The 20,724-nt window shown below is 39.8% G+C and overlaps 1 protein-coding gene across 4 annotated transcripts in view; it reads right to left on the bottom strand.

The window, feature by feature from the left end:
• Positions 1–20,724, bottom strand: part of arap2 (ArfGAP with RhoGAP domain, ankyrin repeat and PH domain 2) — a 144,474-nt gene that overhangs the window by 51,062 nt on the left and 72,688 nt on the right. For all 4 annotated transcript variants that reach the window (XR_011644971.1, XM_034105732.2, XM_034105728.2 and 1 more), the window contains exons 12-14: positions 15,200–15,285; positions 14,770–14,952; positions 8,683–8,857 (exon numbers count right to left, since the gene is read on the bottom strand). Coding sequence is in view for 3 of the 4 variants with exons in the window: in XM_034105732.2 (XP_033961623.1) it covers positions 8,683–8,857; positions 14,770–14,952; positions 15,200–15,285 (444 nt within the window). In the remaining variant the exon portion in view is untranslated. The remainder of the gene's footprint in view (positions 1–8,682; positions 8,858–14,769; positions 14,953–15,199; positions 15,286–20,724) is intronic.

Below are 20,724 nucleotides of genomic sequence, written 5' to 3' on the forward strand. Positions count from 1 at the left end.
CAAAAATGAAAGACATTCAGAAAATAGCATTCAAAAGCAAAGATAATAAAAGTTACAGTGCAGTCTAAGATATGAATAGTTCAATTAAAAGCAGCGACAAAAAGAAAAGTCTTCAGCCTGGATTTAAAAGTAGTCAGAGTTGCAGCGGACCTGCAGGTTTCTGGGAGTTTGTTCCAGATATTTGGAGCATAACAACTGAACGCTGCTTTTCCATGTTTAGTTCTGACTCTGGGGACAGAAAGCTGACCAGTCCCTGAAGACCTGAGAGATCTGGATGCTTCATAATTTAGCAGAAGATCAGAAATGTAATTTGGGCCTAAACCATTCAGTGCTTTATAAACCAGCAGCAGTATTTTTGAAATCTATTCTTTGACACACAGGAAGCCAGTGTAAAGACTTCAGATCAGGAGTGATGTGATCCACTTTCTTTGTGTTAGTGAGGACTCGAGCAGCAGCGTTCTGAATCAGCTGCAGCTTTCTAATAGATTTTTTAGTGAGAGCTGTGAAGACACCATTACAGTAGTCCAGTCTACTGAAGGTAAAGCATGGACATTTCCATTCAGATCTTTAATGCAATGGAGAAGCCAGAAAAAGCTATATTTGTTATACTTAGTCATTTTTAGCGATTCCCTGATATATAATTGCATATTCTATAAATCCACTACAAAAACATATTCTGGCATTAATCCTTATTATGTATACAATCATTGAGTGTAACCATAAGCCTTTTGCCAAGGTTTGTAAGTCAGTAGTAGTGATTGGTTTCAATTCAGACCCGATTTATTTTTAGTAAGGAAGGTATGATTTAAATTATGTTGTTGCTATTTATTTTCTTTACCCAAGATATTTCTCATTCTTATTTCAAGTGTTAATTCTAAGAATAATTGTTATTCAAAGTGTGCATGCATTGTAGCTACTTGTAGCAAGTGAAACAATTGTTATTTGAATGCCAATACTCCACCACCAATCAGAAACAGGGCGACATAAAGCATGGGTGACTTTAAGTAGCGACCTCTAATCTAGCTTTGAATCTAACACGGACAATGTGTGTGCCAATAGCAGCATCGTAAATACATGGACTCTGACAGAATGTAATCAGCAAACTGCAGGGAAGAGAGTCTAACACGCATACACACACACATAGTTTCCAAGCTCTCAGGTTGAGAGAATGTAAATAAGCCAGTGGCTTGATGCTGTATCAGTGGTAACAAGGTTCTGTCTGTGAGCCTTTAAACAGTCCCTCTGGGGCCCTAAAGCTGGACTCCGTTAAGATGGGACTGTGATGTCTGTGGGGGCGGCAGTTGAGAAGTCTGGCCTGAGCTGATTGGCTCAGTCCCCAGTGAAGGGATGTGACATGACAGAGTGCTCAATTAGCCATCTGGTCGCCCACGGCAACGGTCACAAAGTGGTCTCCGACAAGCAGTGGACAGTGGGGTAATCAGAGACACACGCATATACACACACAGGCAGTGAAGCCGTATATAATAAACGATAACACCAATGTCGAACATATGCAGTGCAAGCAGAGATAACACTTGGAGTCAGCGAAATAGAAAAGACGCTAGAGGACGAGAGTGAGAAAACATGTACATGATGTTAGTATAGAATAATCAGAATACTTTATCCATCTTAAAAGAAAGAGTCAAAAAATTATATATAAACATAAGAGCAATTTAAAGATATGTATATACTGTAGGCATAAGTTAAAGAGCAAAACGTCCAATACAAAATCAAATATAATTAACATTAGATGTTCAATTCAAAGTTCTAGGAAATGTAAATAAATAGTCAAACATAAGAAGTTAAAAAAAAGGAATGTGCAATAAAATGTATATTAAAAAAAATAAGAAAGTAAGAATATTAATATAATATAAGAGTATTAATAGGAAATGTATATTGGAGTGCAGATGAACCTCATTTATTAATTGGGGTGTTTATCAAGAAGCCACACACACACACACACACACACACACACACACACACACACACACACACACACACACACACACACACACACACACACACACACACACACACACACACACACACACACACACACACTGAAAAAGCCTCCTTTTATTAGAAAAACTTCACAAACACTGAGTACTGCTTGTGACCCTTTGACTCTCCAACAGCCCATGTTATGCTTCGTATAAAAACAACAGTCACCAATCACTGAAGAAACAGGCACAGCCGTAGCTATGTTGCTAACAGCGGGGTGGAATGGAGACCCAAGATGAAACGGGGCATGGGATTTAGTGTTCGTGTTTGAACGTGTGTTGTTGTTCCTGTTTTTATTATCCACACAGAAACCCTGCTGGATACATTTTTAATGTGCCGCGAGATTCGAGGCGTCAGGGATGCTAGGGTGGCAACAATAAAACTTCTTTGCCTCTAAATCCACCGTGTGTCATTTAAGGAGAAGCGGGATGATGTCGTCACAGTGAGAGGCACTGCTGCTTAGCTTGGGGTTTTGCAGTACAGAGGCCTCCTGGGTGGAGTGGAGAGCCGCCATAAAACACAATGTACATGTTTGCATTGATTGGTTTACAGTTTAGGCATTAGCTGATGCTTTACCCGGAGATGTACAGTCAAATAGCTGGCAGGGGTTCATTGTCTGACTGCAAAACACACAAGTTGTTTGGAGCAGACACCAAATTGAAACCTTAAAGCCACTATTTGTAGTATGTTTATGAGTTTAGCTTAGTACACATTATGGAATACGCTTTTGTTTGAAGCAAGTACTGCAATGGGAAGCGCAAAAGCATGATATTCTATATGCAGTATTTCATGTTAATATGAAAAATGGGGCAAATGACAGTATAAATTGAAATGGGTCACTTGTAGTGGCAAACAGTTATGACCACCCCTGCAGTTCGCTTACAGTATATGAGCGTTTCAGCCCGATTTAGTTTCATTTTGGGGCTCGCAAATGTTATGTTTTGGTTCTGTCTTAGCGCTCTCATCAGCCTGGTATTTTCCAACGACAGTGAGGGCTGCTGTTAGCTTAAATTGCAGACCCCAAATAAATGTATTCACCTTAGTATGGATGTGTCTAATACACATCTGTGCTTATGTGAATACAAAACTATAAACCTAATATGTTTAGTCATTAACTAACATTTTGTCAAGTTTACCAGTGTATGACGATTTATCCAAAAAGGACTTGGAAGGATATTTTGTATAAACTGATCCAGCATGGCAGAGCATTGGTAGCAGAGCCAAGTGGCAGATGGAGTTCAGTTGTTAATGTTACCCACCTGCAGCATTTAAGAATCCATTACCAACTTGTCTTTCCGGTCAGACAGGGACCAGTGGCACCAACACAGAGTGACACATCCGAGGGCCGAGACTTCTTTTGTTGGTTAATAAACTGCTCGTTTGCCAAAATGGTCTCCTGAGTAATCCATTTAAGCTACAGACCTGGATGGACAGCAATGCTGGCGAAACCATCAGTTTATAGTCTGTAGCTAATAAATTAGTCAGCAAGATGTTGGGAATTGACACATTTTGGAATTTATGAAGCCCACTTTGGTATTTAACATATAAGACGGTCAAAACCCCTTTTATCCTTCCAACAGGCCCTTAAATACAACCTTTTCAAGTGTATTGTTATGATTATTATTAAGATCAATTATATTAACATTCTTAAACCATCATCTGATGCTAACGTCCAATATTACCTCCAATTTAGTGCAAAGACACTGATTAATTAGCGGACTTTCAAACCTAATAGTCTCCATTTATGGATTTGTTTGCCTAGAAACTAGAAATTAGAATTCAAGAAGTGGCATCAGCGCAGATCAAAGAACATTATCCACAGAATTGGGTGTCTGTTTTCATATCCATCTCTACGTTCAAACTGCAAAGTGACAAGTTAGCAACTGGTGACAGCTCAGTTAGACATGAGTTGTGCCAAAATAAATTATTGTAAAAAATATTCGATGTTGGCAGTGTGTTTTCAACTTTCATTTTCAGTGTTTAAAATGGTTTTAATCAAACTTGATGCTACAACTATTTTAATGTTTATCTATGTGGCTTATGTAGCCTCTTGGGAGTAGCATATGGGAGCTCACTTGACATGAAAAATGATAAAAGAACCCGAAGATACACAAGAAACCACCTGAGTGGAAGCCTTTGGCTATAAGAGATACATCCATCATTGAAACTGCCCTTAGGGGTTTCCAAAAGGCGAAGGCACTCTGCCTTGGGGAGCTGCTGTTGGCTTTTTTGTGAAATCTGGGATGGGGATATGTAAATGAACATGCTCCTGTGGTATCCCAGGGTGTTTTTTGGCAAGCAGGTGTAGGCGGGACGATGAGGGCCGCCGAGACCAACATGGATGCACTCACATGTAGGCCGTGGAGAAGGAGCTAATGAAGTGGCAATGCCGTCAGAAAATGACCTGATCCCGAAGATACAAAAGCTGTGGAGGGAAGGGGGTTCTGGGAGACGCAGGCTTTGCTTTGAAATGCAGGGTTTTCCCATTTTAAAATTCTCTACAAAATGAAGGGGACGCAGCTGCAAAGTTTTCTGCACACTAAGAGATGTTCCAATTTAGACTTCTGTTGTTATGAGTGGGAATTGTTCAGCGTGTCTGACGATTGTTTATTGCCGGCTTATCCCTGTCTCACAGCGGGGGTTTAGTGAATTTGGTGAGGAAGCATGTTTGCCATCATTTCTTTCTGGTTTACAGCACCATGCGGGGGTGAGATGAAGGCCTGAAGTGCATGCTTGTTGTGGATGTCTGCTTGATAAGGTAAAAACTAAAGAAAATCTAAGCAAACAGTCACAACAGGTGCGCATAATGCCATGACAGCAGCAGACAAATTAAATACTTCTTTGTCCTTGTGTCCTCCTGTGTGTGTGGAAATGTAACCCAAGGCTGAGGTCTCTTAAACTCCATAAACAAACTCTGCACTCAGTTTTGTCCTCGATATTGGCTCCTATGTAGCTCCTTTTATTCTTATCTCTATCTTCCCTCTGTCAACAGCACGCTACACAGAAGGGATGGTGTCATATGGGTATTGAATTGTTCCCACGTTCTGCAAGATAAAACAACGGGAAAAAGTTCAAATTTTTTTTGTCTTTTTTTTACTGCAACTCCAGAGGCTCTTTCAGCACACCATTATAATCTATTTATTCACAAAGAAATGCGTAATAGAAAATAAAAATGTTTTTCATTAAATATTTTTCATATTTCTTTACAATCATCTTTTCAAGCCTGCTAATGAATAATGGATGTTCACAACTGTAGAGTATTATTGAAAGAACAAACATAATACTTCATCATGTCACACACGAAAGTAGGTCATGTGAAGTGAAACAAAGCTGCAGATCTTTCAGGGAATTGCAAAATATTTGCCACTGAGGAAAATGATAATGATTGAACCAAGTTATGGGCATTTAGCTTTATTTTGATTTCAGCTACACGGATAAAGTACATGTGTGCACCACTGTCAAATGTAAAAGTGAATGCTAGGAATACTCCAACAAAGATCTAAAATCTGGCGACAGTGGCTGTATGTTTTCTGTGTTGCACATGTTAGGAGGTGGGATCTTTAAGGTAAACAAGATACAAGATGTAATGGTGGGTGTGACCCTGGGTGAATATATGTGTCACTTGTAGGAATATCTTCCTTGTGGTCACTCGGCCATACAGTCCCAACTTGACTGACTGTTGACCCTGAGGCAAGATCTCCATCTCAGCCAAGCAGTGTAAATGTGTCAGAGTGGTATTTGAGTTATGGCTAACCTCCCTGACCTGTGTCCTCCTTAGGCCTGCAATAGTTGGTGAATTTAGTTGGGCATCCATCTCTATAGGAAGAGCTCCATATTTCTGTTTGTTAATGATTATCACACCCCCACAACTTTTTTCCATATAACGAGCATATAGAAACATCCTTTACTGTATGCTTCACAATACCACACGCAATGTGTGTATGTATCTGCATGTGTGTCTCCAAGTAATGGCCATCACCAAAGGCGACCAGGTGACCCATGCTAGCATTTAATTAGGAGTCCCTAACAGGCTCGGTGGCTGGCGAGTGTGCACAGACGTGGCGCATACATTATGTAAAATACAGTCCCTAAGAAATCTCCCCTCGGCCCCAGCCACCACCCCCCCCCCATTTCATTTCAAACCTTTATTTATACAGATAAATTCCATTGAGATCATTGATCTCTTTTTCAAGGGAGACCTGCTCAAGTAGTTCCACATGAAACATAAAAACATAAATAGAACAACAAAAGGACATCATACAGCATCATTTACATAATTATCCACATAAACAGGTACCAATAGCTTCTGATTGAGTAGCATCCAACCAAGCTTTAAAAACATTTAGTGGCACCAGATTGCTCAGTTTCCATTTAATTTGCAGACTATTCCAAGACAGAGGAGCTGCGCATCTAAAAGCTGTCTTCCCTAAGACAGTCCTAGCATTTGGCACATTTAATAAAAACACAGCATTCGATCTCAGGCAGTAGCCAGTACCACTTACAATTCTCCGTGAGATCAGGGAGTAGATATAAGATGGATGTTTCCCTAACATGGCTTTGTATATAAAAATGTACCAGTGACTGAGCCTCCGTACAGTTAGTGAAAGCAAGCCAGGCCTTGCATACAGGGTACAGTGATGAGTAAGTGCTTTACAGTTTGTCACAAATCTCAGTGCACTGTGATACGCAGCATCTAACTTGACCAGGCAATTGGCAGGTGCATTCATATAGACCAGATCCCCATAGTCCAGCACAGGTAAAAAGGTCACAGTAACTAGCCTTTTCCTGGCCTCAAGCGAGAAACAGGACTTGTTTCTGAAAAAGAACCCTAGCCTAACCCTCAGTTTTTTTAGCAGGTTATTGACATGAAGTTTAAAAGAGAGACAATCATCAAGCCAGATACCAAGGTATTTGTAACAGGCAACCACTTCTAGTTTTATTCCTTGCGTAGTTACAATATCTAAAACAGGCTCTGGTGTCTTTTTAGCTTTAGAAAAGAGCATTACCTTGGTTTTCTCAACATTTAAAAGAAGCTTAAGCTCAGCAAGCTGAGTCTGAATAATGTTAAAAACAGCCTGTAATTTAACACCAGCCTCCTTAATGGAGGGACCTGCACAGTACATCACGGTGTCGTCCGCATAAAAATGTAAAGTAGCTTCATCCACATTATCACCTAAACTGTTGATGTAGATGGAGAATAAAAGTGGACTCAAAACAGAACCTTGAGGAACACCATTAGCAATGTTCAACCACTCAGAAGACAGCCCATCAAAATGAACACATTGGGACCTTTCAGAGAGGTAGTTCACAAACCACCCCACTGCATGGCTGGACATGCCTATACTGGCTAGCCTCTGCTTTAAGATGAGATGATCGACGGTGTCAAGCGCTTTTGAAAGGTCAATAAATAGAGCTGCACAACTTATTATCTAAAATACTCGCCACATCATTCACCACTTTCATTGTGGCAGTGATGGTGCTGTGTTGCTCTCTACCCTCGCTCCTTTAAATCTAACACATTCCTATCATCAGCCCGGTGAGCAACAGCACAAACAAAACACACCCGTCTCCACATCTGTGCTGAGCCTCCGATGGTGGGAACCCGAGGTGGGTAACACAAAGGGGGAAAGTAGCAAGGGGAAAAGGAAGGGAGCGATTACTTTTTTCCCTTAAAACTCACCAGCTTTAAATTTGTGTGCCTTCATTTCCTATTCATGGGAGAGAGAAGATCTCCCACTGTGCTTTTATAAATGTGGCGGCACAATGGTGGGCTTGAGCTTTGAACATGATTGGCTTGTTAAAGTATAAAGACAATAGGCTGAGTTTATGTGGCGCCGAGGGTTGTAAAAGTCCAACTCGCACACCCGGTTTAAAGCAGGTTTATGCGTCAGCACCTTTTTCAGGTCTGTCTGGGAGAATATAGGAGTTATTTTGTTTAATCGCTACTTGGTGTATTCTAGCATCTGGAACTGGGTTGAATCAGTCGTCGAGCATGGCCTGAGGAGGATAACTACAATGTGATGTCATTGTTCCCTCACTAGAGCACTATGACATACAGTGGACCGGAAAGGTATTTCTGACCACCTTTTATAAAACAAATGTGCTGAAGAGCTAGGTGTACACACTGTCAGCTCTCTGGACTCACATTCTGTCCATGCACTACAGGAAAAGCTGCTTCCAGTCCTAAGGAAGTCTTGCCCAGTTGGGAACATTTATTACAGGCCAGAATCACCTAAAATTGTACCCAGATCTACACAAATGTGTGACCTAGATTGGTTTCAAACCCTTGAAAAAGTTGACAGGTGTCCAACCCTGCATTTCTGAAGCCATGAAGTATAGTATTTTCTACAGAAAGCACATTTAAAGTCAGCTGGAACTGCGGTAAAGCCAGCGAGATGCTGAAAGATGGCACCATGGAGGACTGCTGTGTCTCGAGCACTGACAACTACGCTGTAGCTCTTTTGAATCAGAAAATAAAGCCTTTGAATCTTGGAGGTTTTCAACCAACTTACTGTGTCATCATATATTAGCTAGCCAACGACAGTTGATCTGGCAACAGTTTTCATAAAGCAGGTGTTTTAAGCTACAAATGAAAAGAGACCCACTGTTATACTGATATAAAGTGGTAAATCAATGAAGTAAAGTGCAATAGTGGCCCAAACCGTACCTACAGTTTCTTACCAGAGTGTTTGTTTTGGTGCAGGAACTCCATGTGTAGCTTCAGTCCAGTGCGTTGGGCCAGGAGATATGGGGTGGAGCAGGTCGGATCCCCCGTGGCACACAGGACATCCGCCCCACTGAACACCAGCTCCATGGTCTGCAGCACATCAGGCATCACCACCGCTGCACACAGCGCCTGCACATACATTAAATCAGGAGAGAAGAGAGCATAAACACTTTTCAATTTCAAAAGCTGATATGAAATGGTCACAAACCTTATTCATGCAAGTCACTCAAGGTCAGAGGTGGAGGAAATACTCAAACTTTCTTGTTTTACTTATTTAAAAAGATGGAATTAGTGCAGTCATGTCTCATTGCTTTTCTAAGTAACTTTCTTTAAATGCATTAATACTTTTAAAAAGTCACATCCTAGACAAAGAAGCAGAGAACATCCCTAGAGAAGCGAGCTTGGTCTTACTTCCTGCTGTAGGAGGAGCTTGCTGTGAGTGTGCACGCCAGGCTGATAGAGGACAAAGAGTCTATAAAGCGGCGTCAGAAAACCATATCAAAGTTTGGAATTTATTTCTTCCCGCTGATCTCAAAAGAGAAGTTAAAATATGATCAGACTTTAATACTCCTTGCGGGAATCATTAAATAACTAATCCCTTTGAAAAAAAGGAATAAAGCAAATTAGAACGGGAAGGATGGGCTCTATGAATATAATAAAACCAACAGTTTGGAAGAAGAGAAAAGTGACCTGAAATACAATGAACTGAGCAAAACACAACAGCGGAGCGTACTGAGGCAAATGGGAAAACATTGAGAGAATATTTGGTTTGAAACCATTAGTATACAAAATATGAACCATTTAAAATTGGCAAATAATGCAATAAGAAATATAAAAATGTATAAGAATTAAAAGTAAAGAGGAGAATGTCAATAACTCTGTGTGGCATACAATATGCTGCATGAAGAAAGATCAGTGTTTCAATCTGTAATAAAAAGAAAGGCATTTCAGTTAAATATGCTTTTAAGAAAACAAACTGATTTGTGTATTTTGCCCACATGTTTTTCTTTGAACAAGGCAACTATTAATTATTATTAGGGTTATCCCTAACCCTGCAAAGTAAAACATATATTATAATTATATCTATGTTAAAATGGCCGTAATCATACTGTAGTACGTTTGCAAATAAATTACATGTTCATATAGAAACAAAGTAAGTGCATTTGTAATTGTTTCTAAATAACAATCCACACTCAGTTTTAGTTTTAGACATATTTTAAAAGAACATCAAATTATTGTAATTGCAAGTAACTATTTTTCAAACTACAATTGGGTTTTGTCCTTTTATTCTCCAGTTTAAAAGAAAGTTTCTTACTAACATCTTCAAACCAAAGAAGCTTACTCGAAGATTATTGGCAACAAATAAACCTGCAGCACCTTTGAGTGTTAAAAAGGTGGAGTGGCCCTTTAAAGATAAAATCTTGGAGCATAACCAGATTCTGGCCATTCAACCCCAAATCCACAAATATCTAAATTAGAAGTAAGATAAAAAAAGATTGTGTTGAAGATGCAAGCAGCAACCACCACATCAGGCTGTGATAGGCTGAGACACCTGTCAATCAAAGACTTCTGAAATACCTTGTTAAATCTTGAAATATCCCTATTGGAGGACTACTTTCTAAAACTGTCACCAACAGACAGATTCAATTACATTAGATCAACTTTATTGATCCCAAATTGGGAAATTGTTAGTTTAGAATATCATGAAGAAATATGAAACACAAACAGTAAATATATACAAATCAAATTGTAAAGATATATGTTTTAAAAAGAGTTATACTCAATCATATCTAAATGTTTTTGTCTTTATATTCTTCTAATATTCTCATGTTATCTTTCTCCTTTTCACTTCAGTGCTGAAATTCAGACTGAATAACATATGGTGGTCATTAGTAAAAGTGCTGCTGAAGGCGACTTTGCACTGCTTCAGCGTTCACCCATTGTGGTTGGCACTTGGTCTCCATGGGCCTGTTAAACAAACTTGTGCTCCTATAAATACATGACATTAAATTCCTCTCTATTAGGAGTTGAAAATCGCACTAGTTTCTAGCCATGTTTTTTTTTAAACTATTCACCTGTGAGCCAGCTAAGTGCAGCGAGATTAAAAGAGTCAGAAGAATACAGTCTGATAGAGGAAAGTCTTTTCTGTCTTTGTCTGTCTCTTCCTATCAGTGCTTTCAATTGATGTGACATTGTGCACGATGACCCGCGACAAAGTGGATCAACAGAGGAGTCGAGAGGCAAATGGCGGATTTCTTTCTGACGAGCAACCTCTCCTTTCATCGGACTCGGAGTGAGTCGGTAAGCTGCATCGATCTGCCACAAACAAACAAGGCTCGTCTGAAAGTGAGGCACGGTGAGGCGTAGACACACACACACAAACAAAGCACCTGTCAATTTAACTTAGCCCACCAACGCAACATGACCTGCACTCAGACAAGATGCACATGGAAAGATTTATTTATTTCTATGTGCACAGCAAAAACTGTATTTTTAAAAGGCATAAGGCATTATATATTTCCATTTGAGATGTTTAGTTGTTTTCCACTAACAATAAGCATCAATTGAACTGAATATCAGTAGACGTTAACGTTGTAATGTTTTTATAAAAAAAAGTCTTGTGAGGGTTCAACTAATCTAATATGGCGCATCCATGACAAAAAAACATACAAATATGGATACTATTTTGTCGGTTTCTCTGTTCAGTATAACCACAATGGGTGGCCTTGATGTGTACAAAGCCTCAGGGACGCTTTTGGTATGTAGACGTTTCACTTGTTTAATATATTTATTTACCTCTTTACCTCTTTTCAATTTACACACGGCATCTATTGCACGTCTGTCCGTCCTGGGAGAGGGATCCCTCCTCTGTTGCTCTCCCTGAGGTTTCTCCCATTTTTCCCTTTAAAACTGGGTTTTCTTTGGAAGTTTTTCCTTGTACGATGTGAGGGTCTAAGGACAGAGGGTGTCGTATTGTCATACTGATATTCTGTACACACTGTGAAGACCACTGAGACAAATGTAACATTTGTGATATTGGGCTATATAAATAAACATTGATTGATTGATTGATTGACCTCAGTTGCAGTAGGGATGCCAGAGATAAAATATTTTAAATAATTATGGTGGTACTTTTATTTTTGTAGCCTTCAATATTTGTCAACACGGCCCGCTTGTTGGCACACAGTGTTTAACATTTATATTTGGGACTTGCGAGCTGTCAGTATGATATAAAGTATGTTTTATAAAGTAAAACATTTAATAATTAACGTGTAAAAAAGGTGTATAAATTGTTCAATAAAGAAGCTGTCTAAAATGACTTCAGTGAATTCTAAGGAAGGAGTTAGGTTGTCCAATACGTCCTTTGTTGTCTTCTAGTCTTTGAGAAAGAGACTGACGGTATACTTTAATCAACAGATCACATGTAAAAGTAATTTATACAAACAGATGATTAGTTTATTCACCAACTGTCTTTGTCTCACACACAGTACGGGGTCAGATTAGGGCGAAATAGTCCCAAGCAAGCTAGCCTTATTCCGTATCATCTCTGGAAATGACCTTCCATGTCATAGCAATTACTGCTGCCACTAGAGGGTTTATGTGTGTGTGTGTGTGTGTGTGTGTGTGTGTGTGTGTGTGTGTGTGTGTGTGTGTGTGTGTGTGTGTGTGTGTGTGTGTGTGAGTGTGAGAGTGTGTAATGATATAAGAAGGTCCTTTGACACCCCCCTCTCTAGGTCATGTGGCCTGCGGAGACTCTGTGGAGGTCACTGGGATACTGGTTTGTAATAGGGAACACAGGACTAAGAAATAGAGAGTGGTATAAAGAGAGGGTAGGAATAAAACAAGAGAATGGATGCTGAGAACAGAACAAGCACGCCATGTGAGATTATTTTAGAGACATATTGATGCAGTCAGGTGTATATCACTTCACTGCCTTTTTATTTTTATTTCATTACTTGAATCGACACTTTAAAGGGTAATGTACGGTGAGTTTCATGACCCCTGTGCTCATAAAAACTGTTAGAATGTTTCAAAATGTGCGTGAATGTCAGAGAGGAAATTGCTAGTATCATTGTCTTTGTTCTGGAGCAGACTCCCAAAGGAATAGCTTTTATATATAGTAGCTTTTATTTTTTTCCATATTCATACTTGTGTAATGGTAAGTAAGTGTGACACAGAAGTGGAACAACGAGTCCAATGAGATTAGATGCAGTGTCCTTGTTTATGTTAAAAATAGTGTATTCTTTTTTAGGTTGCTTGTGATTGATGACATTCTCGAGATAAAGGGAACTGTTTTTAGAGTGCGTTTATTATTTAAGCATGCACATATGTTGAGTGATGGTGTGTGTAATGGCTCTGTGACACATTGATCCCTATCAAATCTGTTAAAGTCATTTATAAAAGGAAGACTCGACACACACACACACACACACACACACACACACACACACACACACACACACACACACACACACACACACACACACACACACACACACACACACACACACACACACACACACACACACACACACACACACACACACACACACACACACACACACACACACACACACACACACACACACACACACACACACACACACACACACACACACACACCCCTCCAATGGCCGAACGCTTTTAGACAGCCACCCTCTCCCTGTCAGTCACACGTTCTCTCCTGCAAAAAACTCCCCCTATAACAGCAACTTCACACATCCTTAGTGGTGCAGCTCACGTGTTCACACCAGTGTACGCTACACACACTCCCACACACGCAAAGGCCAGCAAAGCCGCAATAAAACCAACCCAAGCGTTTCTGTTGTGGATCCTAATCCACTTTTCCACTTAGCTAGCGAGTATATTTCTTCCACACTTCTCCCCCCTTCTCCCTTCATTCCCTTTTTCTCTCTACATCTCCATCCCTCTCTTTCTACCCGAGAAAACAATACAAAGGGGGCTGATCTGCGTAAATGCTGACGCTGGTGGAAACTTAGCTCAGTCGTGTTTTTAAGAGCCTCTCTTTTAAAGGATGCCAAAGAACAGCAATAAAAACACAACCACAAACTGGAGGAGAAGGCCTTAGCAACATCGTTCAGATGGTGCTTTTGGCATTTTCAGACATGTATCTCTGTTTTACTGATGGACAAAAGGTCATGAAAATATGTCCTTTTTCAGGTTAGCTGGATTTTGCTAATGGAGTTTACCCTGTACTATGCTTCCTATAAGTACAGATGGAGATATTGTGGATGGCCAGTTAGCACTGAAAGGTTTTGAACTTTGGGTGCACTTTGACTGGTTGCAAATGGAAAAAATTATTAGGTAACAACCAGAGATGGAAAAAGTACAAGTCGTAAATGGAAATATTACACAATGAAGCCATCACATCTGCTAACTGTGGTAACAAAAACATCCTTTCCAGATTCAAAAGTATATTCTAAACTAAAAGTACAATGTGTAAAAAGAGATTAGCTCCAACCAACTCAAACAAAAAGGAACAATGAATACAAACCTTAAAATCCTTATCCTTTTCCCATTGGAAACAAACATTGAATGGATCCAATGTCTTCTTATAATGCAGTACAACTTCCAGGTAGAGAGTGCAGCACTAAAAAATAAAGTCTTTCTGGCACAGTGATGAAGTCAGTGTGTCTGAGGCAACACTTAAAAGCACAGTCAATGCAACACTAACCCCACTTCAATGTTAAGTATCACTTGTCATGGCAGTCATGGGAGTTGGGAAGTTGTGGATCTACTGTACTTGCTCTGCGTGTTCACAGAGAAAGACAGAAAAGACACGCACAGGTACTGTGCTGGTGTAGTGGAGGAGAAAAAAAAGCTTAGCATATGGCATGAAGAGCTCAAAGGCAAAGTAGTTTTCCTGCTCCCTAGTCAACTTCTGGTAAAAACAAAATGCTAATAGACAGTAAAACAAAACAAAAAAAACAGGATTATCTACTAGGTGTATATATACCTCGTATTATCAGAAAAATGGCTAGTTTCGGTTTTCATTTGAAGTGTGTTTATGAAGTGTGTACCTGGGTGAGCTGCTCCAGATCATTAAAGCCCTCCAGGACCCTCCGGTACTTCCTCTCCCTGTACTTCCTGCGGATGAACGTGGCACGCTGCTCGGCCGAAGCCCCGCTGTAGAGTTCCTCCTCCAGGGGAAGATTAGCAGCCCAGAAACTGTTAGCATTCTTGTTCCCCACCTCAAGGAAGAGCTAAAGAAATAGGGTGAGAGGACAAATGCAGGTGAGATTAAGGGTTTAAAATAAACATTTGCCAAGCCCTAATGAGACAAGTTTGTCCTGGCAACAAAATGTGTTAATTTGTATTTGACTTTAACTTATGTGCCCTTTGAAGGTTTGAAAAAGTAGGTTATTTTGAAACACCATTCTAATTGAAAGGCAATTGGATACTGTTGTTAAAATGGTTGAGAGGAAGAATATTGCTTTTGCTGATAAGTACCTCCACCAGCTCATTGCTCCAGATGCTGCTGTCCAACTTCAAGCTTCGAACTTTGGATATACTTGGTCCAAGGGAGCGGTGCTGCCCTGATACACAGGAAGAAACACCCTTTGTGAGTTCACAGATACAACAAAATAACATAAGCTCAGAAAAGCAAATAACCTTTGGGTGTATAAAAACTAAATTACATATATTCCAAAATGCATGGCTGTGAGGCTACGCTTTTAGTTCCTGAAAAGTGCACACGGAAAAACTAAAAATCAACATGTCCAAGTATGCAGAGAAATCTCCATAGTGTTCGTACAAACATAGACCACATGTCAGTGGTGGAATAAACAATAAACAGGCAGTTACAAGACGGGGAAACCGAGCATGACTGGAAGCTCATTCGCTCACTCACAACAGACATATTTAGTTCCCTCAGCAGTCCTAATTGGAAATGAAAGCACAGAACGAGGGCCATTAATTGCTAATGAATCATGAGTAATTCATTGTGTTTGTGGGTCGGCCTGTTTATTTGGGTGAACGAGAGGCTTCTAGCATTGCTTATAGCCAAAGACAGAGTAGACATGCATAATACATTAAGCAGAAATACGCTGTATGTGTGAATGTGAATTATTGTCCTGTGTGTAAAGGCATATAATTTTAGATTTAGTTTTGGCATGATCTCATTACAGTCTTCTATGCTCAAGTAGAGCAGTTGTGAATGGAAATATAGGGCCTTGAGCTGTCGGAGGCCATCTTGACACAGATGCTGAACATTTTGGTATTATTTGTCATCCGAGTTATTAAAAGAGAGTCTTGGAAATCTTCTTTGATAACTAGTGATTATGATTGAGTCTGAAATACTGATACTTCATCATGTCTATGCTCAGCAGAACAAATCATAAAATTAATGGACCGGTCTAATTTCTCCCAGATTGGTTTTTTTATCCAATATGCCAAACCAAATCCCATTGTGGTCAGACTTGATGTGATCAAATAGTGAATAGGACAAAAAGACAGTAGAAGATTTCCTGCAGAAATATGAAAATGAACAGTTGTCTGGATATATCATTTAGCTCAGTGTAAGCATGTATCTAGAAAAGAAACATGAGCGGACCAAGTATTACACCCTGTGGAACGCCACATGAGATGTTACGGTAATCAGAAAAATGCTTACCAATATTTACAAAAGAACAGTCCCGTTTTTAATGATTAGGTATGGGAGTGCTTTTCTAAAAATACCAACCACATGTTTGAATGTGTAATGTATAAGCGCTGTTCTTTCAATTGTATAACATATTATACTTAAATTGAGCAGTTATCCCTTACATTAGCATTTTCTGGGGTAGTTACTGTACACTTGAACAATCACAGTCTAACATAAGTAATGTTGGACTTGCAACCTGTTTGTTTAAAAAGGGAATTATCTGGTTTGAAAAAAAGTCTGCCAAGAGAGAAACACTATAATCCTGGATGTTTTGCCAAAATAAATATTTTCACTTTCTAATAAAAGTAGCAATTGAATCGTCCCTATGAATATAAATAGAAGACATTTTCTTCCATTATGGTTATTATCAAATATCTTGTTGGAAAAGTTAATGATAAAGTCAAGTGGGGATGCATAAGTGTGTTCAGACTTGAGTTTAAAATGGTTTGTCAATCCCAAAAGTCACATTGAAAGGAGAGGAATGATAACGGTCTTTGAAACCACATGAGTCCAGCTTGAGAAAAAAAGGCCAAAAACAACAAGATTCTGTCACTTTTGTCTGAAAATGTGTCACTCTGGGCACCTGCTGCATTTCCACAGCCACGCTCTATCCCAGGGGTGTCAAAATAAATGTCATCGCGGGCCACATTAGCATTATGGTTGCACTCAAAGGGCCGGTTGTAACTTTAAGACTATATAAAGATATAACATATATAAAATAATGTATTATATTTAGGGCTGTCAAACGATTACAATTTTTAATCAGATTAATCACAGCTTAAAAATGTATTAATCATGATTAATCACCATTCGAACTATGTCCAAAATATGCCATTTATTTATGTATATTGTTGTGGTAATGGAAAGATAAATGAAAGAAGGCGGATATATCCATTTAACATACAGAATCTATGTTTATTATAACATTGTTCTGCGTGTCAAAATGAAAGACAGCCCACATACCTATCAATCATCAAACCGTGGGGTCTTAATTCATTACGTGTTGATTTCTATCAATGGGGGAGTACTTCAGGAAAGTCGACGGGGGGGGGGCTAGTGGAGTACTTCGTGACCAGAGTTGGGTGTAACGCGTTACTTTGTAACTGTAATAATATTACTTTGTCGGTAACGGAGTAGTGTAACGCGCTACTTTTATAATGCAGTAATCACACTACAGTTACTAACATTGCCCCGACACGCGTTACTTCGTTACTTTCTAAAATCAGTCATAATCAAACCTCAACAAACACCTGCAAAGAACACATGCTAAGGTGAAGCTAACGCACATAGCTGTTGTTTATTTATATCACACACGTAGTCTGTTCTTCTTCTCTGTTTTCCGGTTGTTGCCTGTTTTGAATGATGAATACACACTACCGCCGCCTGCTGGTAAGGAGAGTCATTGCCACTTACGCATGCGCAGTTCGTACGTGCTCGGCTGAAGTCTTTGCGGTGTGCTCCAGTCTGGTTCCAGTGCAACACATGGCCAACACGCAGGAGAACACGCTGACGCAACAGCGTGAGCAGAGATAGACTGCGCAAAATATACAGATAGCAGGAGACAGAGGACAGCCATGGTCAGATATGAAAACATTCAGGAGCTATCTGGATCAGTGTTCTGCGACAATGGAAACTGAACTAAAGAGAACATTTGAAGGGAGGGGCGGGCCGGCCCTGCGAGTAAAGTAACGAGTAAAGTAACGAATTACTTTATGTAGAGAGTAACGAAGTAGTGTAATATATTACTTTTTTTAAAGTAATATGTAATATATTACTTTTTTTTAGTAACGACCCCATCTCTGTTCGTGACCACAGAGTGTGAACGTTGTGATCAGCTGTTTTAGCGCAGTTCTCCAGTGAAGAGAGGAGTCTCCCTCCGCAGCCGGTTGGCGTAGTTTTGGCACAATTCCGTTGTATAGACCGACGTTAACAGCAGCCCTGTCTGTGCACACGGAGACCGACTCTGTCGTCCGGTGATCTAACTGCCTTCTGGAAAAGCTTCACAAGTATGTCGGTACGCAAATGCGCTTTGTGACACAAGTGACGGTACGCATTTCAGATTACCCACATAACCTGCGTACCAGTTATGTACTACAGCAAAAGTATGCTCCGTCGGAACTTCCTGCAACAACACCACGCCGTTATCAAAGATGTTCTATTGAGAAGACGATCACTACGTGACAAAAGTTTTCAAAACCGTGGCTTATGAAATCAATCTTACTAACTGCTGTCTGTGCAATTTACTCCGCGCGAGTTGGCAGACTTTATTTTGCTTACTTTAACATCATTGTTCATGGTGGGGCTAAGCCATTTCTTGGTATGGGTGTAGCCTACCCCAGCCATACCCTGGCGCTGCCACTGGTGGGACGTATGGGGCGGGCCATTCTGCACATGCGTTAAATGCGTTAAATATTTTAACGCAATTCATTCAAAAAATGTATTACCGCCGTTAACGCGATAATTTTGACAGCACTAATTATATTACATTATTGCCTCTGAATTGGATTATTATCGGATAGGGTAATAACTTCATAATTAACTACGTCTGAAAGCAAAAGTCTAAGGCAAATAATTGCAAGTCCTTTCAGTGCGCATGTCACAAAATTAGATGCATTGTGGGACATGTAGTGAAGCAACGTGCTTCTGTAAAGTGGCATGTAAACGTATAATAAACGTATTATATTCTTTGCAAGCTCTTGCAGGGCCACATAAAATGAAGTTGCAGGACGGATTTGGCACCCGGACCTTGCATTTGACACCCCTGCTCTATCCGCTGAGCCTTACAGCTCCACAGGACCATTTTCACTTGTGTAAGGGTAATGAAGCTGAAAAAAGCGTGTTCATGCGCACGTTGCATTGGGCACATGGTGAGATCTTTACATATAAATAGCCTGTTGTAAATGTATTCATCATTCTGATTGAACCAAAAAAAACAAGACAAAGAAAAGGGCATTCCCATCACAGCAGCCATCACTAAAGAAACACACTCAGGATGTCACCCCCAATTAAAAACGTTCCGAGACAGTTCGTGGAGTGCTTTTCTAACCCTGTGTAGTTGTGTGGTATTTTCCCCTCACTCAATGACGAGTCAAAGGAAACAAGGCGAAGCAATGAGCACTGCATTTGTCTGTTACCATGGCAACTGTTGCCAGCAGATGTGTCTACAAGTTGCATCCTGAGTTTGTTGCAATTACATGTGTGGAGAAAGGCCTCAGAGTCTTTGGTTTAAAGCACTATCCGCTGGTTTGTATGATTGGATTGTGTGAAAAGGTGGAAAAGAGAGGAAACACAAGCTACATGTCGATCATAGGGTAGCCAAGTGCTAAAGTATATCCTGCTTTATCATCTATGTTAATGTAAATGGCATCATAATGTACTAAATGTGCATTATGCTTTATTTAAGAATATTATAGTCAATTAACACGTAGCGGAAAATGTTAACTTCGATGATTAATCAAGTGAGAAGTAGGGTCCTTTTTTCATAGACAATAGACTTGTTTTTTTACCAGTAAACATTAAAACAAATGCAGGTTGAAAGCATTTTTATTTCTAATAGAAGCGAATAAGAAAACTGGATAAAACCCAAATCAGCAGCGGATTAGAAATGTGTTTATCTTCTGATGTATTTTTTTTTTTTTAAAAGACACAAGTTAGCCTTGGCTACAAATAATGTTTTGAAACAACACTTTCACCCAGGATGTTGTGTGGTTGTGTTGTTGTTAAGATTATTTTTTAAATATTCACAAATTATTGTTTTTCATGCAATTGAAAAAAGCTAACAGTCTTTCGAGTCCAAGCATACAAAGAAAAATGAATGAAATCTCTCTAAATCAGAGGGTGAAGCTCGAAACTATTAAAATTAATTCCATCTTGGCATAAAAAGAGGAAAGCCAATCTAGGATCATTTTTACCATTAGCCCTCTCATTACTTCTCCCCTCTTTCAGATTTTCTCTTTATTGTCAATGACATGGGAGCGCTAATTAAAAGCATGAGCAGTCATTGGTATTCCAAATGGGCCGCCAACTAATTTCAGGAGAGCAGAGTCTGAGGACAGCTTCCTTGTTGCAGATATTCCCCCTCTCTCACCCAGCATGTCGACAAAATCTAATATTAAACAGTCCAGCAAATTAAATCATTTAAGAGTGTTTGAAAAGGGATGTTGGATATCTAATGCGTACCAATTACATGGGCTTTGCGGAGGTGAGGAATCGCATTTAAACGTATGAAACTGGGAGGAATCTGTGGCCCAGGGTAGATATGGAAGGGGAGGGAGGAGTGGATAGAAGAGTGACATCAGGCATGGCTGCTCCTTCTCTAATCATGTTTAGCGGG

The sequence above is a fragment of the Pseudochaenichthys georgianus genome, chromosome 18 (genome assembly GCF_902827115.2).
Source record: "Pseudochaenichthys georgianus chromosome 18, fPseGeo1.2, whole genome shotgun sequence".
NCBI classification, from domain to species: domain Eukaryota; kingdom Metazoa; phylum Chordata; class Actinopteri; order Perciformes; family Channichthyidae; genus Pseudochaenichthys; species Pseudochaenichthys georgianus.